General features: G+C 48.4%; 1 protein-coding gene across 4 annotated transcripts; it reads right to left on the bottom strand.

The window, feature by feature from the left end:
• Nucleotides 1–872: 872 nt before the first annotated feature.
• Nucleotides 873–23388, bottom strand: LOC134029700 (clathrin heavy chain 1-like). 4 transcript variants are annotated; one of them, XM_062473985.1, is made up of 34 exons: nucleotides 22977–23387; nucleotides 22181–22388; nucleotides 19900–20168; nucleotides 19284–19445; nucleotides 19005–19118; nucleotides 18631–18804; nucleotides 17011–17208; nucleotides 16500–16700; nucleotides 15971–16123; nucleotides 15522–15644; nucleotides 15186–15323; nucleotides 14833–14997; nucleotides 14227–14407; nucleotides 13740–13903; nucleotides 13476–13601; nucleotides 13138–13280; nucleotides 12721–12955; nucleotides 12466–12588; nucleotides 12081–12226; nucleotides 11792–11975; nucleotides 11413–11605; nucleotides 11041–11198; nucleotides 10683–10847; nucleotides 10476–10583; nucleotides 10090–10257; nucleotides 9844–9993; nucleotides 9129–9260; nucleotides 8927–9037; nucleotides 8597–8767; nucleotides 6996–7217; nucleotides 6020–6040; nucleotides 2562–2599; nucleotides 2363–2438; nucleotides 1951–2088 (listed from the first exon to the last, which is right to left on the bottom strand). In XM_062473985.1, exons 1-33 carry the CDS (start codon nucleotides 23016–23018, stop codon nucleotides 2408–2410), a joined length of 4917 nt encoding a protein of 1638 aa, XP_062329969.1. In that variant the 5' UTR covers nucleotides 23019–23387; the 3' UTR covers nucleotides 1951–2088; nucleotides 2363–2407. The 4 variants fall into 4 exon arrangements, with proteins under 4 accessions (XP_062329967.1, XP_062329968.1, XP_062329969.1 ...); XM_062473983.1 differs by lacking the exon at nucleotides 2562–2599 and having other exon boundaries at nucleotides 873–2088; nucleotides 22977–23388; XM_062473986.1 differs by lacking the exon at nucleotides 6020–6040.
• Nucleotides 23389–23509: the final 121 nt, after the last annotated feature.

The following is a 23509-nucleotide window of genomic DNA, read 5'->3' as shown; positions in this document are numbered from 1 at the left end:
ATCCATTTTCTGTAAATAAGATCTAAATAAGAATACCCCACCCCCCTCTCTCTTTCTCGTTGGCTTTCTGAGAGTAGTGTCTTCTAGACTGCAACCTTCTTTACCCTCTATGCATCCATTAGATCATTATAAACAATTCCCAAGTGGAGAATAAATGGCAACTTATCACATCTGGAAAAGAATTGGTTGTTGAGGGAATTAAAACTAGCTTGTATAGCATCATCATTAGACCTGCATAATTTGACGTCTATTATTTACATTTGAATGTCCATTTTACGTGAATTGCGTTTGTATGTTTCAGTTGAAAACGTATTGGACTGAATAAAAAAAAGGTCCACTGTGGGTACTTATTAGTTGGTGTAGCCTAACTGAACCTTGTCTTTGTCACACAAACTCATTACATAAGACTCAAGATTGACTGGACACAACTTTTATTTCTACCATTATTTCCCTTCCAGCAAAGTCTTTCTTTTGCTTAAACCATTAATGACAGATTTCCCCTTGTAATATTAATACAGCATGACAACAGAAATAGTTCCACTGGTAGCAGTTTTGGAGGACACACTACACAGCTCAAAGCATTTAGGGAATACACTGAGGTAAATACAGGCTTTTATTTCAGACCATTCTTGACAAAGAACTGTAAGATGTACTGAGATCAAATTCTTCATAATAACCATCGAAATACATTGAACCTACAGGAGTGTTACTGATCTAATCAAGTTGACATTAGGACACCAAGAGGACCCACGGTCCCATTATCTAGTTCCCTATTGGTTCCCGGTGCCAAGCGCATCAGACCAAACAGGAGAGGACTGTGGGAGAGGATGACGAGCAGGGTGGGGTTTTTTTTTTCTTCATTTTTTTTTCCCTCTTCTTTTCTTCTACTCATCAGGTTATATTCTGTACACGCAAACTTATGGTGACCTGGTTACACCACTACACCTGGCATACACAGATCCCGGCACAAGGAGGGCTGGTGAGTAAATGCACACGTATGGAGTTCCAGGGAGTCAGCCCCCGGTCCCCGCCCTCCTGTACAAACACAGACACGGTCTCACACACAAGCACTGTACACGGCACAACAGGAGGTCACCTAAAACACACAGAGCCAACAAAGGAGGACTAACATCTACTGGGGTTGACTGGAGCGCCACGATGGGCAGAGAGAGAGGGGGAGGGAGGGAGAGGGGAGTTAAAACTCTTATTTAGATCACACACGCTCACACACGCTCACACACATATGCACGCGCACATACACACACACTCACTCACATACAAACATACATCTGTATGCATTTAAAACTCCATAAAGCTACACGCCTGTGCAGAATATACTATCATTACTTAGTGTTGCTAGCTATAGCCATTGAAGTGGCAATATATGTTCAAATATTATATGTAACCTTTTTTTCTGAATATACAATAATGAAATGCATTATACAGACAGATGAGACACTGTAAGCTGTTCACATGTTCAGTACATCAAAATTAAGAGATTCCTATATTAGTTTCTTCTCACGACAAGAGTGCAAATCGGATGCTTCTCCACCCTACTTCAAAAAAAGTTAACTGCTTTTGTTCGCAAGTCCACTTCCGCACAGAACGTAAACCATAAAAAAAACGGAACATTAGTCAAACGCAAAAAAAAATACAAATACAAATCATCCTAGCCACGTATGTAGTCATAAATATGGAATGTGAACACAAGTGAACAAAACACAACGGTGGTCCAATTGCTTGTTTCAAACAACACAAATAAAAGTCCTTCATTGCAGTTTTTCTTTTTTCTTCCATCTATTAACGAGGGCAGGAACGGAATAAAAAATAATTTAGCGAGCGTGGGTTTGCTTGTTTGTATCCCCTGTTGTGAGTAGAAAGCTGGTGGAGAGGATCACAAGGAGAGACTGACAGGTGAGGGTGGTGTGGAAAGGAGGGGGTGGGGGTTGGGTGGGCTTCACATGCCATAGCCAAAGCCAGGCTGGGGGGGCTGGCCGTAGCCAGCTGGTGCTGTGTATCCGTAGCCGTAGGGTTGCTGGGGGGGCACGGCTCCGTTGGGGCCCGCGGTGAGCATGAGCTGGGGTGTGCCTGGAACACACGACCACAGGGGGGAGACACACATGAGCCTGTTGCAACTTGGAGATACATAGACTAGGTAGATTCTGTCTGTTTACATACAACAGCACAATCATATTTTGGAGCCAAATAAAATGCAAATATTAAATTCTGTCCTTTCTTTTGATGCCGTGATCTATGTTCCTTTCGGGCAACAATGTGAACATGACACCTGGAATACAATTTCATGTCAAACATCAAGGAGTCACCGTTGTGTTTCGGAAACTCATCAAGAAAAGGCGCCTACCATAAACAATGGGTTGAGATTCGGTGGCCTGCTCCTCCTGTTTCCTTAGGGACTCGGAGGCCTCAAGCTTGTCAACCTGCAGGGGGGGGGGGGGGGGGGGCAGTCAGGAGAGAGGCGACATATGTTAGATCCCGACTCCAGCCAGCAGGAGGAGCTCTCATATAGCGAGGCTGAGTCTAAAGACGCAGTTACAACTGACCTCTGGGTTATTTCACTGGCTGACGGATGGGACCATTCCTGACAGGCAGAGATGAATACAGTCAATATTAAAGACAGGCCGCAGGAGGCGGGCCTTGCGTCTGAAGGTTGGGTGGGACTTTATAAAAAAAGGCGGGAGCTGTGACTAGAGGGGGTGTCTATTATTGGCTACTCTACCAAGCTTGACTATGTCAGTCCAGCGTTTGGGGTTGTTAGCGGGGGCAGTCTCACTTAGAATTAGAAACGGTAAGCCAACTACAAAAGCTAAATAGATGTTAATGGTCCCACCATCCAGCCACCAGATTGTTCTTCATCATTTATTTCAGGTGTTTGAACTGTATGTAGAAAACCAAACCCTTGCGACAATTTCAAGATCTGGAAGGCCTGGATGAATTTAGGCCTGAATTAGTTGCACCTGGACTATAAATAAGTGTATACATTAGCATAATGCTAGCCCTATTTATTTTAGAAGCGTATCCTACATTAACAGTACAACTAACTATCATCCGGCCCATACAGTGAGATCCAGAAAAGGAGAAAAATTAAAATGACAAAAGAATGTAAATATAAATTTGCCATCTTGATTAGTTGCTTATCAGCTCAGCACACAAAGTGCTAAGAAAACAAAAGGTTAGGACCGTAAACATGTTCAGCCTCAAGTAAGCAGCCTAAATGTGAAAATCTCCCTACTAAAAACATTTGACAATAATGTAGGGTTCAGTTCTCTACATACTCGTCTGTCTACAACTACTCAGGTCATTTTGTTAAAAGCAGGCTTGTGGTAAAGACTGACGAGTCAACAGTTATTGCCATTTGACAACAAAAAAGGAGGGAAGAGACACATGCTTGAAGCGGAAGTTTGGTTATTTCTCTGTCGAGAGCGAGAGTGCATGAGGGAGGAAGGCAGAGACCCAGAGTGGAGGGAGTGAGAGGGGGTAGAGGGATGGTTTGTACGGCCAGTCAAGGCGTCCAGAAGCAGGCACAGCCAACAACAACGACTCCTAGCCTCTCCAGACAGTGCTGCTAATGCTACGGCGAGAGAGACAGGGAGGGGAACGCATGCTCGCCCTAAAAACTCAAAGCTAACACACGCAATACATGTTTGAGGAACCTATATTGGACACCCTGCACTGAATCTGCCACTGAAAATACCATACTAAAACGCTGTTAGGTAGTGAAGAGGCTATAAAATATTGGGAAAATTTTATATGTGAAGGGATTATTATTATTTATTTTTTTTTATTCAGCTGGAACTGTTCATCCCGTCAGTGGAAACCAAATAAAACGTATCTACAAAAAAATATTATAAATGGGAAATAATTAGGGGTGGGGGAAAAAATGGATTCGCATTTGAATCACGATTCAGTCTTCTAGCGATTCATATCAATTCACAAATCTTTTGTTATCTTTTTATATAACAATGAGTTTACTAAACTGCAAGAAAAACAATACATTTCAAGGTTTTGATGAATTGGGATTTTTTTCTTCAACACTTAACTGCGTATCACAGTCAAATAGAAACAAGTAACACCAAACAGCAAACTAGAATCAAACGTAAGCATATTGAATCCAAATTTGATTACAAATCAAGAATCGTGAATCGATTTTTAATCGAATAGTGACCCCAAGAATCGATTTGAATCGTGAGGTACCAAAAGATTCCCACCCCTAGAAACAATAGATACTTCTTCGATACCAATTATCCTATTTAGTACATTTACCTAGAAAAAACACTTGGCAACCAGTCTACAACTGGGGCCAACCGAGGGCCAGTTGCAGACTTGGGCTGATGTTATAGTCCAGTCATTAGTATCACAGTACATGTCTTTAAAGACAAAGGACTACCTGGCTGACTATGGTAATAAAGCTAGCTATTCAGAGCCCAGCTCTCCCTGTGTTACTCCTAGACAGTTACTGGGTTTGCTGGTTTGGGTGGACTCCTTGAGGGAATGTGTGGGACGGAGGATGCCTCTACCGTACATTTCGGAAAACATGCCAAATTTTCTATAACCCGCACCCCACCAGAATGGGAGCTTTGCGTTTGGAAATCGGATTTTAACCCGCACTGAAATATATGCCGCACTTGATACGGGAACAATGATACCAAGCAATGCACGAGTAGGCTATAGCAGACATCCCAACCTGCAGAGACTCATTTCAGGGAGGTGGCTTGCAAATCCTGAGGATAGCCTACCTAGGTTGAATTAGCCAATGTCATTTGCGATGCTAGCTAACGTTGGTTTGCTAGCTGTATATAACATTTCACTGGGTCTTGCAGCGGTTTGATTTACTGAAATGTTATGTTCTACTAGCCATTTGCCTACTTTAGCAAGTCACTGTATTTCCAAGCCCTGATGGTGTAACTTACCCTGGGTGCCAGCCGAATTCACCTCGCCCACAAAAAAATGTGGTCGGGAAGTTGGGTCTGGGGTCTCGGTTGGGGGAAAACTGTCAGGGCGGGCTTTATACGATGATGGACAGATGATCAACAGTAACGCAATCAACAACGTCACGAAAGAGCGCTTGGGTTGAATTCGTTTTCAACAAACAACATACTACGTTGCTCTGATTGGTTGTAGGTCTATCCAATTGAGCGAAGAGGCATTTTTTTTCCGGGTTCGGTTGAAACACGCCCCATACTCACAGCCCAACGGAGCGGTATCAGACTCATATTCTGACTAGAATTATGAGTATGACAACGCCAGGCTAGGTGTAACTGAGACGACACAGTAAATAATTCCTCTTTCAATAAGCCACCGTTCCAGTGTTGAGCATTACATTTACATTTAGTCATTTAGCAGACGCTCTTATCCAGAGCGACTTACAGTAAGTACAGGGACATTCCCCCTGAGGCAATTAGGGTGAAGTGCCTTGCCCAAGGACACAACGTCATTTGGCACGGCCGGGAATCGAACTGGCAACCTTCAGATTACTAGCCCGATTCCCTAGCCACCTGACTCCCGCATTAAATTATCTGCACGGTCTGTAGAGATCTTGGGACGAAGCCACTCACTAAAACCGGGCTACACGCCGCTTCGAAATATAAGCCGTACAACCAAAAGAAAACTGTAAAATCGGGGTACAAACCGAAATTATTATTTCCGAAAAATACGGTATTTCGTTGAAAGCTGGAGTGAGAGACTTGCTGACAGAAGGGGAACTCCCCCCACCCCCCCACCCCCCCCCCCCAGTCTCGTATGCAGGACCAGGACTGTAGAGTTAAAATACAAGGATAGGTCCCTGACACCAGCGGGCCCAGTGGCTGCTCGGAGGCAGGTGCAGGCGAGCCTGGCTCTGGGTGGTCAAGGTGTGGGGTGAGGACTCACAAGCAGCAGAGTGACATGGGGGAGGGGGGGGGGGTGAGACACTCATGCAGTTTCCTCTAGTTTCACGCCTCCAAAACTACAGGCTACGGGGGGAGGGTCAAAAGAATGATTGGAAAATTGATTCAACTTTCACCTTTTCCTTAATCGCATCAACCTGAAAGGGAATTCAGAGAGGCAACTTAAGGGGGAAAAAAAGCAAACAGAATTCTCCAACAGAGAGAAAGAGAGAACAAACAAATTATGGAAATCATCAGGGTACAACGGGGAAGAAAAAATAAATCACAAGAGTGAGAGATATGAATAAGCCACTTTTGATACAAATGTAAGTTCAGTATAGAGTCTGGTTAACACTCTTCAATTCAGCTGTAGTGCACTGTAGACCCTAAAGCCCAATTTCCCAGACATGGATTAGGTCTCGTCCTGAAGTAAGAGAAAAATTCAAGGAAGATCTCCATTGAAAATGTTTTTAGTCTAGGACGAGGCTTAATCCATGTCTGGGGAACTGGGCCTATCTATAATAAGTTTAACATTGCTTAAACAGGAATGAATTAAAGTGAACATGGATCCTGTTCTGTGCACAGTATGTAAAAAGTAACCCAGCACAATGAAGTAGTGTTGTAACCCATAGTGTTTTACTCACGATACTTAAGCCTAGCCCTACATGTAACACATATGTGACGAGGAATAACAAAGCACCATGAATATCCTTAGAAAACACATTTGTATGAAAAAGTAGCAGAGATGACCAAGCAAATGAAAATGAACGAAAACATGGCCTGATACCGGCTACATGTGAAAGACGAACAGAGGATGGTGGAAGAAGGGGAGCAGAGGAGTAGAAACTACAGAAGCTTTCCACTTGAACTTGGAAACACAAAAGCAAATCCTCAAAACACACCAGTGCTGCTTGTGCTCCAGTGGCTAAGACCTAATCGATAAGTCAGCCACCTTGTCAAATGCAACCACCAAGTCAAATGCAATTACCGCCAAGTATTCCCAGATAAACAAGCGAGAACTCCCTAGTTAGCTTCAACCCAAACTGAAAACCAGACCAGAGTTTCCTGGCACGCTTAAGGGGTCGACTGTGACCTGTGACCTGGCCTACCCACCTTGGAAAGGTACTCCCTCATGACCTGGATGAAGTAGGGCATGGAGAAGTCCATGAGGTTGTGCCTCCAGGCCGTCTCCAGCACCACATCGGGCCGCAGCAGGTCGTAGCAGCTGAACAGGCAGGCGGCGAAGCACTCCTTCTTGTCGTCCTCCAGGAACCAGGCCAGCAGCTCCTCGGCCAGCTCCACGTCCTTGGATTCGGACGCGTACAGCATGGCATCCTGGGAGGGGACAGCGCAACACAGGGTTCAAAAGAAGCTGTTGGGTTTACATAAAAGAAAAAATCCAGAATCTGTTGTACACTTTGTGCACAATGTTTCAGTTTATGTTAAACTTAAAAAAAATAAAATAAAGTAATGTGTAAAAAAAACAACAACAAAAAACAAGTGAAGATGAATATAACGCATGACTCAAAGCGAGGAAAAAGGCAGCAAAGTTGTTGTAAAAGAAAGCTCCAGGGTAGGTAGATGAGATGGAACCAAGCAAGGTAGAGTGTGGGAGCGCCACACCTCTCTGCTTGATAGACCAGTTAGCACCAACAGAATAAACAGGAACGTTGTAAATATGATGGCGGACACTTATCTTTATGATAAATAATAAGAAAGTGTATTCGAGTGAGGGTCGTGTGGCCTCAATTACTTTATGGTTTGTAGGTCGTTCCATAATAGGATTCATGAGTAATGCTGGGTACACGCCACAATATTTTTTTAAATCTTATAAGATTTTCAAACTGTGAGAGACCACAAACATGAGGACCGAAAAAATCCTAGATTTAACCGTTTTGCTCCTATAGTGTGTGGTGTGCCATGATGTGACAAAGACAGCACACACAAACTGTGAACACAGGAAATCTTGCGAAATCTCTCTCGACTTCAGAATAAGCATGGCGGACGATATGTTGGAAGCAATTGCGATGATAGTGTTCGGAATGATTTTCACAGAAAATTCACGGGGGAAAAAAATAAAAGGGTTTGGGTGAAGTCGTGGAGACGGCGGGAACATAGTCTGTACATGTTACTGTGAACTGGAAATGGGTGATCGTCGCAAAATCACAATAATTGTTGTTCTCAGGTCACTCTTGGAAAAGAGATCTTATTCTCTTTGAAAGTGCCTTATTAAATAAGCTTTAAATATATATATATTTTTTGCGCTATGACTGCGTTTGTAATGCTTCAGTCTTCTCTCAGCTTGCTTTCTGATTGGATATTGTTTCGTTTCACGTGATAATCTCCAGAGCGTGCACGGGTTTGTTCTCGGGGCTCCCCCCACACATCAGGATTTCTGATTCGCGATTGTTGCGGCGCCGACGTTTTTCCGAGCAGGTTCGGTCACACTAAACACACCTCAAAAAAACAGAAAATCTGATAAAATACTCTGTAGATAATCGGGACATTACCTAGGATTGTCGGAAGGGGGGAAATCGGTCCAAAATCTGCCCGATTATCTTGTGGTGTGTACCCAGCATAACCTAATGAGTATGCAATGTGCTTGGCGTTTACAAAGTCCCTGAGATTGAGACAGCCTTGGCTAAAGTCGAAATTGAATTAGCGCCACTAGTGTGCGTTCAATTAAAGGTTCAGAGTTGCTGTCTGAAGCAGACCTTGTAGAGCTTGTCCTTCTTGCAGAGCTCCACGCTCTGTTTCCAGCGGTTGTTGCCCTTGAAGAGGTAGGCGGCGATCCTCCTGAACTCGATCAGCTCGTGCTTCTCCAGCCCTTGGGCCAGGGTGATGTTGTCGAAGTTGTCGTAGGCGTCGATGGAGGTGCGCAGGGCCTGGAGTGAAAGAGGGACGAACAGAGGTTAATGAGGGTCCTTTTAAAACGTTGGAAATGGTTTGAAGGAAATGTTTATCGTTGGGTGTTCTCTTGTCAGTATGGCCCTGGCTTTAAGTGAGCTGTGTCTACGTCCGTCACTAAAAGGTGTCCTTCCTACCGCGTAGTCCTCCTCTGAGATGAAGAGGTTGTTGAGGGCCTCGTTGACCGACTTGTTGTTGTGGTTCTGCACTGACCGCAGGTACGGTTTGACCAAGGACAGCTGCTTGACCTGGACAGAGAGGTAGAGGAAGGTCCACGTTACCAATTGGGCAAACATCGCAAAAGGGGGTCAAAACCAAGGTCAGGTAGGGGTCGGGTACCTTGCTGAAGAAGTTGACGGCGCGTGTGTGGTCCAGTCGAGGCGACAGCACTATGAGCAGGTCGTTCAGCGGCAACGGTTTGAACTCCAGGTAGAACTGGATAGCCTTGTAGTACAGCTCCACATTGGCCACCTGCGACCACACAAGAACAACACATACCACAGTTGTTTTCAAGGAGTTTTAACTGCATTTGAAATCTCAACGTAGGCATTTACTGTGCTTACAATTGTAATAAGGTGATGCAGGAGACATTATATATATATTTCCCCCCCCCCTTTAAGTTGGGCACTTCTTGATAATAGGTCTACTGAAAAAACGAAAGCCCCCTCTTGATGCACTCTAATGCAGTGGTTCTCAAAGTAGGGTCCGCGAACCATAGCCAGGGGGTCCGCAAAATCATTTGCCATCAATTATAAAATTGTGCTGCATCATTAAAAAGTGAAAAAATATATAATAATCTACAGATGGGAACCATTTGCACCAATAAAACAATAATATTGTGTCCATTCAAGAGCACAAAGGGTATTCTGAATGGGTGTTACGATTATGGGGAGGTCTTTGGAAAATGTTTTCCCCTGTAAGGGGTCCCTGGCCCAAAAAGGTTTGAGAACCCCTGCTCTAATGTATTGTGGCTGAAAGATAGACTAGCTGGAATACAGACAACGCCATATACCAGACTTTGACTGGGCGTTCCAACAACCTAACCGATCGCTACCTTGGTGACGATGTCCTTGAACTGGCCCTCTTTCCAGGCGTCTGCAGGGTGGTTCATCATGGTGATGATGGCGTTGTCGTACTCCTCGTACTTGTCATACAGGAAGACCAGCTCGCCCCACAGGTGGGCCTGCTCCGCCGCCCTCAGGACCTGCGGAGGCACAACAGGAACGTTGGCGTAGCGCAACCTAACCTTCCAGCGCCGACACATGCGGAACTAGGAGGTTCTTTCTGTCCGTCCTCCTACCTTGGGAATGTTGACCCTGGACCAGAAGAGCTCCAGGTGCTCCCTCATCTTCTGGGGTTTGAACTTGGAGTAGAGGATGGCCAGCTCGGTGAACATGCCCATGTGAGCACGCTCCAGCCCCAGGGCCGCCTCCAGCATGGTGATCAGCTCCTCGAAGTAACCGCGGTCCTGATGGACACAACAGTTATACCCACGTGAAATCCCTCGCGTCTCATCAGTCAAGTCTGAAGACAAACAAAACTGATCCTAGACTAGAAATCATGGTGGGATCATCCAAAATACACATGAGCCCGGATCAGATGTTATGGGGGTGGGCATGGAGGGGAGGGCATGGGGACCGTCCCTCAAGTTGTGGCATGTGACGTCGTGCCGTCCTTGAGCCTTGCCTGGTAGAAGTTGATGAGCTCCTCCAGTTCGTCGGCGTGGACCACGATGTGCAGGCCGCACATCTGAGCCAGGCGGAACTCCTTGCCCTCCACGCAGGCAAAGCACACCTGGGGGAGACAAGCGTCAACAGGCCCCTCCCGGTTAGATCACTGTGAACTCGGGCGGAAGGTTCAGGAAAGTGCCGGGTGCCGGGTGGGGGTGCTGACCTCCTTCCAGGTGCGGGTGCTGTTGGCCTTGCGGGCGCCGTCCACGGCCGCCTGGTACTCCCCCAGGTGCACCAGGGTGGAGGCCAGGCGGCCGAAGTTGGACACGTTGTTGTAGAGCAGCTTGGCCGCGTCGTACATCTTGTCGTCGTAGCATCTGTCGCCCACCTGGGACACGGAGGCAAGGAGAGGGGTGGGTGAGACGCTGTAGGGGGAAGATGGCTTGGAAGAGTGTGTGTGTGTGTGTGTGTGAGTGTGACAGAAAAAGGACAACAGCATTTGGAGTGATGTGCCAGGGATTTGTGTGTGTGTGTTACGTATGCGTGGAGTATGGATACACATGTATGTTTAGGAGCCACACCTGCTGGATGTGGGCGTTGTTGGGGCCGTTGATGAACTCCTCCAGCTCGGCCAGGCGGTTGGTCTTGGCCAGGGCGAAGATCAGCTCCGTCTCCACGTAGGACTCCCGGGACTTCTTCCGCGCCATCTGCAGGAACTTCACCAAGTCCTCCCAGTTGCCTGAGACGAGCACACAAGCGGTTCATTGGCAGAGTCCGAATTCGGCTCTGCATACGTGCGAACGTGGACGAGCGCCGCAGAGAGCCCGCGCGGAACATCCTTAAAATGTCAAAATTCAACCTGCGAAACCTGGAGAACGATCTAAAAAGGCTAAAGAAGCACAGGGGGGTTTTCAGAAGCCGCCGTGACACGTCTTGTTGGTCCCGTCTCTTACCGCTCTGAGCTGCAGCGTTGCCCACCTCCATGTAGGCGGAGGGGTCGTCGGCCTTGATGTAGGAGTCGATGGCCTCCTTCACCAGGCCCTTCTGCAGCTGGGCCTTGGCCAGCTGGCTCCACACCGCCGGCTCGTTGCAGCGCTCCGCAAACTCGTAGGCCCGGTCCAGGTTACCGATGTGCTCGATGAGGACCTGCATGCGAGACACGCCATTTCAGCTCATTCTCATTTGGACGCAAATTGCAGTCAGGTGATCCTTGCAATCTCCGAATCAGCCGTGTTACGCTCAAAGTCAGGGAGGCGGACAGGTGACTCCTTTTCTCCTATTCCTTTTGCGAACCAAAAGGGTTCCATGAGGAAGTCGACCCCGGTCACTGACCTGCACGGCGGAGGTGTTGACGTCAAACTTCCTGAAGATGGCGAAGGCCTCCTCGAAGAGCTCGTTGCTGATGGCGATGTTGGCGATGTCGGGGGCGTCGTAGTTGTCCAGGCGGTTGATGTACTCCATCACTCGCGTGCGGTCCGCCTTGATGGCCGTCAGGATCAGAAGGTTCTGGAGGTTTCTGCCGAGAAAATGACAAAAATAAATTCATAAGCAAAACAGGATTCGGTCTTTTGTGAGGTCTGAACTCTCTAACGATCCTAGTAAGTGAGCAAAATGTAGTTACCGGTGCTCGCTGAAGACAGAGTTGTCCAGGACGATCTTCTCCAGCAGCTCGATGAGCTCGTTGGGCAGGTCGGCCGTCATGAAGGCCTTGACCGTGACCGACACCTCCTCTGGGTCCTGGGTCTCAGACAGGGCCGTCTGCACAACCTGCGCAACACACACAATCATTCAGCACGTTTCAAAACCTAACCTCGGGAGGGTTCAGGTCATAAATTCTTTTTTCAGCAATGAAAAAAAAAACAAAAAAACACAAATAAAGACAATGTTTGATTCCATTCGTGTACGAAGAGCATTAGGTGGCATTTATCACGATTCGTTTTGAGGAGGGTCGTGGTTTGTTGGGGGTGACTTGTCCGTCTCCCAGGGCTGGATCAGAGAGCGCCCACCTGGTCGATGAGGGGTCGCCTGTAGGGGTTGGTCTCCAGCAGCACGCTGGCCCACAGCTCGGCGTCCTTGCGCTTCACCAGGTAGCGAGACAGGCTCTTGAACAGGGAGTTCTCGTTGCACACCTGCGTCGGGGGACACGAGAGAGGTTAGGATTGATCAGGGAAGCCTATGGAAGCTCCCAATATTTTGCAAAAAAATTAAATAATAATAATACTACTACTAAAAAATCCACCTTCCCCCCCCCCCCCACTCACGTTTATTAGCTCCTGGTCACATTGTCCTCTCTCGTAGGCCACGCAGGCCAGGTGGGGGTCTCTCTTCTCGCAGTACTTGCCCACCACGCGGCTGTCGTAGAAGGGGTTCTCGCGCAGGAAGCGCTCCGGGTTGTTGTTGCTGTCGATGTAGATCTTGGCTAGGGCATTGTGGGTAGCCGGCTCCTCCAGGCCCTCGTGGGTGCGAGCCTCCAGCCAGGGCAGGAGCAGCTTCAGTCTGGGTCACACACACACACACACACACTTAGTTTTTCATTCAAACTAAAGAATTTATGTCCCTGCTCATTCAATGTCCCTGTCCTGGTTCACGTGATGGTAGAACGATAGATTGTGCCTCGAAATCTTTAGGGATCTATTCAGCGAAGGAGTCTGATCTCTACTGCTCCCCTAGTGCTTCACCTGTTCCTCTTCTCCACCTCGGCCACCAGCTCGTCGGTGGAGAACTGTCCTCTCACCACCATGATCAGGTTCTTGATGACGTCCTCGGCGCAGTCCACGTCCAGCAGCCCTCCGATCACCACGGGCAGGCGGCTGGGGTTCACCTGTAACACACACACACGCACGTACGTTACAGCAGGCTGTCAAACCTTTAGACCACGCCCCATTTGGAGTACGTAAAGCTCCCGTCTTTTAGCTGGTTCACCTATGATTCAAAAATGACGGACTGAATACTTGACTGAGGACATCTGGTACGGAGAAAAAAGGGACAACCAATGCACGCCAGCGCCCAGGTGTACCTTCTGCACGTAGATCTCAATGTACTTCTGCAGAGTGTTGCGGTACAGATACAGCACCAGGTCGTGGACGAAGTCGAAGCGGTCGCACACGATGATGAGCGGAAGCTGGTCCGTCAGCTTGGCCTCCTGTGAGGACAAGAGACTTCCATCAGATCACGGAACGACCCGGAAGCCTCACCGGGTCTCGTGCGCTGCTCGACGTGGGCTCAAAGGCGGCGATTTTTATTGGTTATTTTGCGTCGCAAAAAGTGATTCGTGTGTGACCTTGAGGAAGTTCTTGACGCGCTCGGGGTCGTAGCAGTTGCTCTCGCGGCAGATCCTCTCCACCTCCTTGATCTGGCCCGTCTTGCAGGCAGCCTGGATGTACTTGAAGTGGACCTCCGGGTCCTGGCTGAAGTTCACGATGGAGCCCAGGAAGTAGAACAGCCCTGGAGGGAACACACACACACGTAAAGAACCAAGTTCATCCCTATGTCTAGGCTGTAGGCTAAGGTTCCCATCAAAACATGTACATTGTAAAATGACTAGAAGGTTTAGACTTTAGACTCCCCTCTCTACCCCTACAATTCCTGTCACTCTACACTATACCTATCGTAAATTAAATCTATAATACTGTATATCCCAGACAAGCACAAATGCCCTCAAAATGTATCTCAAAAAGGCCTCTTTTGGCACGAGAATAGGCCTTTGAGACTGAAAACCAGTCCCTGATGTTCCCCAGAGGAGAAGGAAAGCTGAGAAGGAAACCTACCCTCGAAGCTCTTGAAGGACTCAAAGAGCTCGGTGAGGGACTGTGTGGAGAGCTGCTCGTGGTACTTGGACGCCACCTGGACGCAGATCTGCAGGTTCTGCCGGATGTTGGCCGAGAGCATGGCCCTCAGGCACTCCAGGGAGTCCTCCACTGACAGCGAGCCAAAGAAGTTCACCAGCCACTGAGCGAGAGAAACGTGACACACAGACGTTGTTTGAGAGGGCGTTTGCGTCATCAGTTCGATCAAAAGAAAGAAATTCCATTCAAGGAGATGGGAACATCCTGGCTTCACAGCGGCTGTGAAAATGTGTGTGTGTGTGTGTGTGTATGTAGGGTCTACAGTACCTCTGGGTTGAGCCTGTGTGTGTGTGTGTGTATTTAGGGTACACTACCTCAGGGTTGAGCAGGTGTGTGTGTGTGTGTATATAGGGTACACTACCTCAGGGTTGAGCAGGTGTGTGTGTGTGTATATAGGGTACATTACCTCAGGGTTCAGCAGGTGTGTGTGTGTGTATATATGGGGTACACTACCTCAGGGTTGAGCAGGTGTAGGTGTGTGTGTGTGTGTGTGTGTGTGTGTGTGTGTGTGTGTATAGGGTACACTACCTCAGGGTTGAGCAGGTGTGTGTGCACCACGGCCCGCTTGATGTCGTACAGGTCGGTGTAGTGCTCCAGCGCCCTCTGCAGGAGGCCGGCCTTCTCGCACAGCTGGGCCACGTGGGCGCGGTCGTAGTGGGTGAACATCTGGTTGCCCAGGATGGCGTCGGCTACCTGCGGGGGCACGGGGCGGACCACGCGCTCAGAACACACACAGGATACAAGCGAACGGAGCCACGTGTGATCACACACGGGTTGAAACCCATCTTAGACGACTCCAACAAACGTATGTGAGGATTTCCTTATACATAGCCAGGGTATTGAGAGTGAGTGTGCGCGTGTGTGTGTGTGTGTGTGTGTACCTGTGGGGCGTGGACCAGGTTCATCTCCAGCAGGCGTGTCTGCAGGGGCCCCTCCATGGGCCTGTTGTTCTTCAGGGCGTCCAGCAGGAAGGAGGTGCACTGCTGGATCAGGTTGTACTCCATGAACACATCCACGATCTGGACAGGGAGACACACGTTAGTCATGGCGTCCGGAGCTTCCAATCAGTATTACTAATTACGGTGAGTCTAAATGTATTCTAAAAAATGTAAATATAAACTTCTAAGGCCAGAGAGTTCTTCAATGCTCTGTGTGTTTGGCTGTAGGTATCCACTCTGACAGCTCTGAGCAGCTGTGGTTGGCGGGGCCCCTCTGACCTGGGTGATGTCGGCCAGGGGCTCCTCGTCCTGGACCAGCATCTGGGAGAACTGCAGGCCCTGCTCCGGACTGATCCGCATCACGTTCCTCAGCAGGAAGATCCAGTCTGGGGTGTAGCCCACCTGCAGGAGGAGGGGGAGCAGGAGGGGTAGTACGGGAACAGGGGAGGAGAGGGAGGAGGAGGAGGAGGAAGAGGAGGAGGAAGACTTTAAAAACACCCAATACAGGGATTTTCAATAACTACTGCTTTTTGGGTTGCTGTGAACTAGGGACATTTATTTTCCCCTCCCCAAGCGCTTAAGTAACTCCTCCAAAAATTATGAACCGCTGTTCCCCCATATGTTTGGCAAAAGGAAATTACGATAAAATTTGAATTCTCCTTGAAATTATGAATTTGACCAAAATATAGTTTCATGCCATTTGCTTGTGAACTAGTGATTATACAAACCTTTTTGGCATAGAGGACTATTTTCTGGAACTGTCCGGTCTCGGCAAAACACTGGATTACTTTGTTCGGGACGTTGGCCCTCAGGTACACGCTGAGAGCCAGGGTGGGGTCCACAGACTTCACCAGGTCCCCCAGCTCCTCTGAGCACTCCAGCTGCACACACACACACACACACACACACACACACCACTGATTAGTATTACACTTTAACACATTGCATTTAAATGTAATTTTTCAGGATGTAGTGACGTCTCCACTGATCAAGGCCCAGGCTTTAGCTGAAGAGCAGATTCCGAAGCCCCTCTTCAAGGTCTGAAATGGAACATTCCTTGTCGCTCGGCTTTTTACGAATCAAAAAAAAAAGATTGGATGGGTGAAGAAAACGTGCTTCTCTACAGAGCTGATGACAATCTAGTTTGACCAGATCTGAGAGCGAGAAAGAGAGAGAGACAAAGGGGCAGACAGAGGGAGAGAGAGAGACAGGGAGTGAGAGAGAGACAGGGAGTGAGAGGGGCTGTGGCTCTCCCACCTTGTCCTCTTTGAGCCACTTCTCCAGCAGCTGCTTGCGTCCCTGCTGCAGCACGGGCCTGCACAGCTCCAGGGACTCAAACTTGTTGAGCTGGCCCTGGTCCAGCAGGATGCCAAAGTACTGCAGCAGGGGGGACGTCTGGCCCGGCTGGGCCGGAACACTCTGGAACCTCCGGATGGTGTCCGGTGTGCGGAGGATACCCTGGGAGGGAGAGGGGGGGGGGAGGGAAAGAGAAAGTAGGGAACAGGAGAGAGTGGGAGGATGAGAATGAGTGTCACCAATATTGCAGTTGGCCTGTTTTTTTATTTACATACAGTCACATGTGCTGTGTTGGAATCCCCCAGGGCTTATGACCAATGCTTCATGTGGAACACGTTTATGACACCGGCTCAACGACATCGGCGCCAAACGGCGGCGTAGAACCGTCGATGCAGACCACGTGACCAGAAATCCTTCGCGCGAGCGCGCGAGGGCGGGCGCGTGCCCGTACGCGGCCGTCGGCGGGGGTTACCTTGGGCGCGTTGGCGGCCACCTTGGCGGCCTCGGAGTAGTTCCCCGCGGCGAAGAGGGTGTTGAACTTGCGGGCGAACAGCTCCTCGGCTCCGGCCAGGTTGTTGCGGACGGCCATGCGCAGGGCCAGGTCTGGGTTCTGCAGCACGTTGGTGATGTAGGGGATGATGTTCTCCTCCTCCACACACACCGAGAGCACCTGGACGCACAGGCACGCGCACACAGTTAGTGGTGGACTACCGACGACGCAGGCTGTGTTATCGTCAGTGTTTGCCACGGCTATTTTTGGAACTGGAGGTGGCAGGACGGCTTTGGAAGATCAAATCCGTTCTATTCTCGCCTTCCCTCACAGGTGAAAATGGAACGAGATAACCGCGCAGTCTGAATTGGACTTGTCACATTCCTAAAATACACAGATGGCAAATTCTGTGGCACCGAGTGTGGTGTGTTGTGTGAGTGGGTGTGTATGCTTTTGTGCAATACACTGGGACATATCGGGCTAGACTTGGAGCGGGAGCCAAGGGCGGTAAGGAGATTAGGATGCCCGGCGGCTCAGCCCTCCTCCTGTGAGCATCGCACGCAGCTGGTGGCCGTGGAGACGGCGTTGTTGTTATTGGCAGGGGTTCCCCCCACGGCCAAGGTCGTCCTGTGACGTGGCTCGAAAAGGCACACGAGGATGAGTGTGCGTACACGCGTGAAAGGCACACAACATGACAGCACACACACACACACACACACACACAACCCTACAAAACGTCACTGGCAGATGTATGAGTGTAGCTGTCAAACAGGCATCAGCCTGTTCTTGGTTATTTCAGGAGTGGCTCTAGAATAAGCAGCTGGATCAAGCTTCCCCTCCGTCTCCATGTCATGCCACTGTATGCGTGTTTGAAATGGGCAAGTGGCTTCGATGATACACTTCATAATATCATCAAATCAACTGGCACCTAGTTCCACCTGCCCCAAAGAAGGACCCACACACCTGTGTGGACCCAGACCCACACACCTGTGTGGACCCAGACCCACACACCTGTGTGGACCCAGACCCACACACCTGTGTGGACCCAGACCCACACACCTGTGTGGACCCAGACCCACACACCTGTGTGGACCCAGACCCACACACCTGTGTGGACCCAGACCCACACACCTGTGTGGACCCAGACCCACACACCTGTGTGGACCCAGACCCACACACCTGTGTGGACCCAGACCCACACACCTGTGTGGACCCAGACCCACACACCTGTGTGGACCCAGACCCACACACCTGTGTGGACCCAGACCCACACACCTGTGTGGACCCAGACCCACACACCTGTGTGGACCCAGACCCACACACCTGTGTGGACCCAGACCCACACACCTGTGTGGACCCAGACCCACACACCTGTGTGGACCCAGACCCACACACCTGTGTGGACCCAGACCCACACACCTGTGTGGACCCAGACCCACACACCTGTGTGGACCCAGACCCACACACCTGTGTGGACCCAGACCCACACACCTGTGTGGACCCAGACCCACACACCTGTGTGGACCCAGACCCACACACCTGTGTGGACCCAGACCCACAGAGGTCAGGTTGGAACAGGCTCAATCTCTCTGGCTCCCTCACCTGTCCTTTCCTGTTGACCCCGATGATGCCGGCGGTGGGCTCGTGGGGCGCCGTGACGAAGATGGTCTCGCCGCTGATGCGGTTCATGTAGATGCAGGTGCCCGTCTCCAGGTCGTACAGGTGGATGTAGCCGTACTTGGTGATGAGGAACACCACGTCCTGCTTGGAGGAGATCTGGAGGGAGGGGAGCAGGGAGTAGGGAAACAGAAGGATGACTCTCTCTCTCTCTCGTTTCTCCCTCAGAGGGCATTGGAAGAGGAGGTCCGAGGCTTTGGTGCCAACCAGGTTGCGAATGGCGTTACGGATGGGTATGAACTAGTCTGTCGCAAAGCAGTTGAAGCCGGTTTCTGGGTGTTTCCGAGCTGCTTGTTTACCTGCATGGCTACGGGGAAGTCGTTCTGGGCCTCTGGAGGGAAGAAAACATCCACGGCTTTCTTAGGAAACGGCTGGTTCCCGGTCGGAGGGGTCCCCACTTCAATTATGTGTAGCTGGGGAAAAGAAAGAGTGAATATGATTTTTTTAAATGATAACACAATGGGACAAACTCCAATACGGTAAATGGTCAGATGCAAAGCTACGTCGATTTTTTTTCAGAAGCAACACCTCCTCTCCATCCTTCTTGTCCAGCCCAGACGTGCGAGGATGAGTCATACCTTTCCTCCAGCCTGTCCCCTCACTGCGAAGCAGAACAGAGTGGACTCCTCCGTGTTGCCCTCCATCTTGAACTGGGCGAAGCCGGCGGCGTGGCCCTCGATGGGCTGCGACACCTTCCTGTCCACCGAGTACAGCTGCATGGCCCCCACCACGCGGTTTTGCTGCACAAAAAAAAAAGAGAGGAGATATTTGTGACGTTGTTGCATTTAATGTGGGATGTATCTTTTTGGTGTGTGTATTCAGGAGTATTTATTTGATAGTGACAGTTAGAGACAGGAAAGGCAGGAAATGGCCCAGGGCGGAATGGATCCAGGACCCCTGCAGCAGGGCCTCAGCCCAAATGTGTATGAGTTCTACCCCGTGAGCCACCGGGGTTGCCCCCCCGCTGTGATACAGTTGGCCGTAAATTCAAAGTTTAGTCGTTGGTAATACACGTATTAATAATCTGGAAAATTGTCCCCTAGACATCTCGGAAAATACTTCTGTGGCGTGGCTGTCGTGTGAGAATTCACACACACGAGATAAATCCTAAGTGTGCTTTCGAAAATGTGCAAAACGACGGACAACATCGCTTTGTGAGCCAAAATGAAAGTGGCCATCTGTCCACTAAGGTACCTGTGCTGAGATGCCAATGAGGAGTAGCCATTTCTGTTTGGCGTCAGTGCGGTAGTTGATGATTTGACAGCCTGCCAGGCTGGAGTGTCGGTCGAAGACTTTGACTGGCTGCGAGTCGCCCTCCATGCTCCAATGGTAGACGGCGTTGTCGGTCACCAGGGCCACGGTGTTCAGGGAGATCCACTTCCAGAAGGTCACGTCGTCCGTCATGGTGTGGGCCTTCATCTTGCTCTTCATCTCAATGTTAAAAATCTGGAGAGTTTTTGCGGCTGGAAAATTCACAAAAGATTCAGTGGTTGAGAATCGATTCTAGCGCTGCCTCTCTCCTAACTAAGAGAGTGCTACAACACGACAACACACAAACAACCACGCTTTGGGGTCAATGAAAGTCTGATAATACCAAATTCCACTTGTTTTGAGAAATGTTGGTAGTCGAGGCTCAGTGTGAATACCACCAAATGACCAACATACAAGACAGCATTTGCCAGGCAGAAAGCAAGACCCACAACAGACAACCAAGTAACGTGGTAACATCTGCATTCAGTTTCTCTCTGTAAAAACAGGTGTCAGGAGACAGGGGCTAGCGAGCAGTCCGGAGTGACAGGGTGGGGGCCTGGACTAGCAGCACTTAAAAAGGAGTGCCTGAGTGCAATAACCTAGGCTTTATGTGGTTGATCAAAACCATGAACTAGCCTAATCCCTGACTGCTCTTGTGTTTACCACGATTCAGCCCATTCATGACAGAAACAACTAACTTGTTAGTTCATTTTTCAGACCAAATAGGAACCATCTGAGGCATGATGAATCTGAATGTTCTGGAACTGAAAGTACCTTGCCTATTTTAATGTCATTGTTATTTAGATTCAGTGGTCTTAAAATGGCAGCTGCCAGCCTGCCACTTAGTGAGAGTTTGGGTGTATGATAACAAGATAATAGGTTCATCCAGGGTCAAGGGACTTTGGGTAGGGTCTGAATGCAGATTAGCAAAATAAGAAAACACCAACTGATGATGATGAGGAACTGGAGAGGGGATGCACTCAGAACCATTCCATGACACCATTTCAGGCTTACTCGTTCAGAGGTGATAGAGGAATTTCTCGTTGTTGACAACTGCCTGGGCAAATACTTGGACAAGCTTTTGCAATCGTTTTTACGAATGGTGACAGTTTCTCAAAGCATAACCTCGTCGCAAGGGCTTCGACATAAAGAAACAGGGATGCCAATCAAAATGACGGGTTGCCCCTATATAGGCCGGGGGAGGTTCTCCTGTTGTGTGCATTTGATTAACAAATTGGTGACATAATTTGAGCTACTATGGTCAGGCAATTTGACATAATGTACAACACATACACAAAGAGGGGAGGGAGGGGTGTAAGAATATACTGTACCACCTGCAGAAACGACTTGACTCGGTCCTATCATTAAAGCAAATTCAACTCTATTTTGCAAATACGATAGATAAAGGCAGATGCCTGGTACAGAAGCTTAAATTGTGTAAGCTACTGTAATCCTGTGAGGTAATGAGTGCTAGACTCAGAAAAGCCGACAAAAATGTTGGGTGGCCAAGGAACGCACCAAAGGTAATCTGAGGCCAATTTATTTGGTAAAAGGGGTCTGAATGTGATGTCTAAATAGTACAGGCTAGTCGATGAACGTAAGAACTGCACTGAGTTAGGGCTGACGCAGGTTTACGCTACACTGTACATTTCTGTGCTTTAACGCTCATCTTACAATTCGTCTCTCCACCCTGTAATTCCATTATACACTTCTCTTCAATAATTATACCAATAATGTGCAGCCATTTCAACACAGTGCATACAGCATTACACGTCCACAACTCATGATAGATAAAGTTCAACTCACCGTCTGCAAACATATAAGAAAGCCGTAAGAAACGAAAAGAGCAAAAACAAGCAAAAATAGACAAGCATTCATAATAGTAAGACAATTTAACTCAAGGTCTCTCCTTAAGAGTAATTATGGAAGGCGACTATTAAAAATTTGACAGTACTGTACCAGGACCAATTTTTACAAAACATACGGAAATGGCTAAGCCTCTACATGAAAATATCACAAGTGAAGCAGACTTAGACAGCCCTACAACTTGCTGGCATAGACAAACAATTTTCACAATATCCTTTATGTTGGAACAGCTACAAACAGAGATGGCTGGCCAAAATCACACAAGGTCAAGTTTGTTAACCTAAATTTCGATGCACTTAAAAACAATGTTAAAAGACATCAAGTTCAGGCTCCGTGCTCTAGACGTGTCTTAACTTACCTTTGAGGGCAATTACTTTGCTGGCTGGATTCATGATGGCACTGTCTGCAGAGATGGGCCTGCGGATGGGTGTGTTGGGGTCCGCCATGTCGATGATGACAACTTGTGCCTGCTCCCCCACCTTCTCTCTAATGCAAATGAACTTGTCAGACTCCATGGTCAGGGTGCTGAAGCCAATGTTGGCTGGGTTGATCCCCAAGTTCTGGAGCTGCGAGAGGAGAACAAGCTTTGATTGAATATTTGCTTGAGCATGAATTGGGTATCGTATGGACTTCAAACGATGGGAACTTCTTTTGACTCAATAAGGATAAGATGTTGTTAATAGAGAATATCATTTTAAGCATGTATTTTAATAATACTGCTAACGGGAAGGGCACGTGTGTTAGGATCAACTCGAAGTACAATTGGTTGGATACACCGGTATACCTAGCAAGCTAGACTTTTTGTCTTCATCACTAAACTAGTCTGGAAGCCTGAGAAAGGGCTCACTAATCTCTCCTTCGTTCTCATCCTCCGAATATCAAACGGATGGTTTGGCTACAGAAGCTAGTTAGATGTCTACGTTGACACGTGTACTGTTATTTCAATGCATATCAAAAGCTACCCATCATAATACTATAGTAAAAAGGGGAGGTCATTCGCTTCGCTGCGGCGGGTATGCAACTAGCCATGCTAACACGTCAGACAGTAGTAAGCTGCAAAACCGCTAGCAATCGGGATGGGTATCATGTTAGTCTAGCTGTATAGCTAAGATTCCTTCTTGCTACAAATAGTGGAATAAATCATTTCTATGTACCTGCAAGTGCTCCTGGAAGCGAATAGGTAGTATTTGAGCCATTATGATATTCCTCTGCCTCTTCGCAGTCCTGAAATTCTAGCTTGACAGCTAGCTAGCAAGTTAGCACCGTGCCAGCTACGACCTCCTCACTGTTTCGTTGTAGGTCGGAGTTAGGCAGTGATGATTTCTCCCCCTTCACTATGATATCGGAAGTCTTTTTTTTTTTTACGTGGTTCGAAAATCGTATATCAAATATGCAGAGAGTGCCAGCCGAATGTGTATTTTCTCCACTGCATCAATGGATAGCAGTGGTTTCGGCACTGACTGATCTCCAGTCCAAACCCGCAATGGCGGAGGAAACTGCTGAGAATAATTTCAATCCGGAAGCAGCTGGGCCTGGGGACCTCTCTAGAAGGACACACTATGATCGTGCCACCTGCTATTTTATATTTGCCCTTGACCAAAAATGAACCATCACTCTGCTGTTTCTGTTGATATCACGCACTGTTTTTAAGATCACGTTTAATACGAGATTTATCTCGAATATAATG

This window comes from Osmerus eperlanus, chromosome 11 (genome assembly GCF_963692335.1).
Source record: "Osmerus eperlanus chromosome 11, fOsmEpe2.1, whole genome shotgun sequence".
NCBI lineage: Eukaryota > Metazoa > Chordata > Actinopteri > Osmeriformes > Osmeridae > Osmerus > Osmerus eperlanus.
This window is presented reverse-complemented; position numbering and strand designations above follow the sequence as displayed.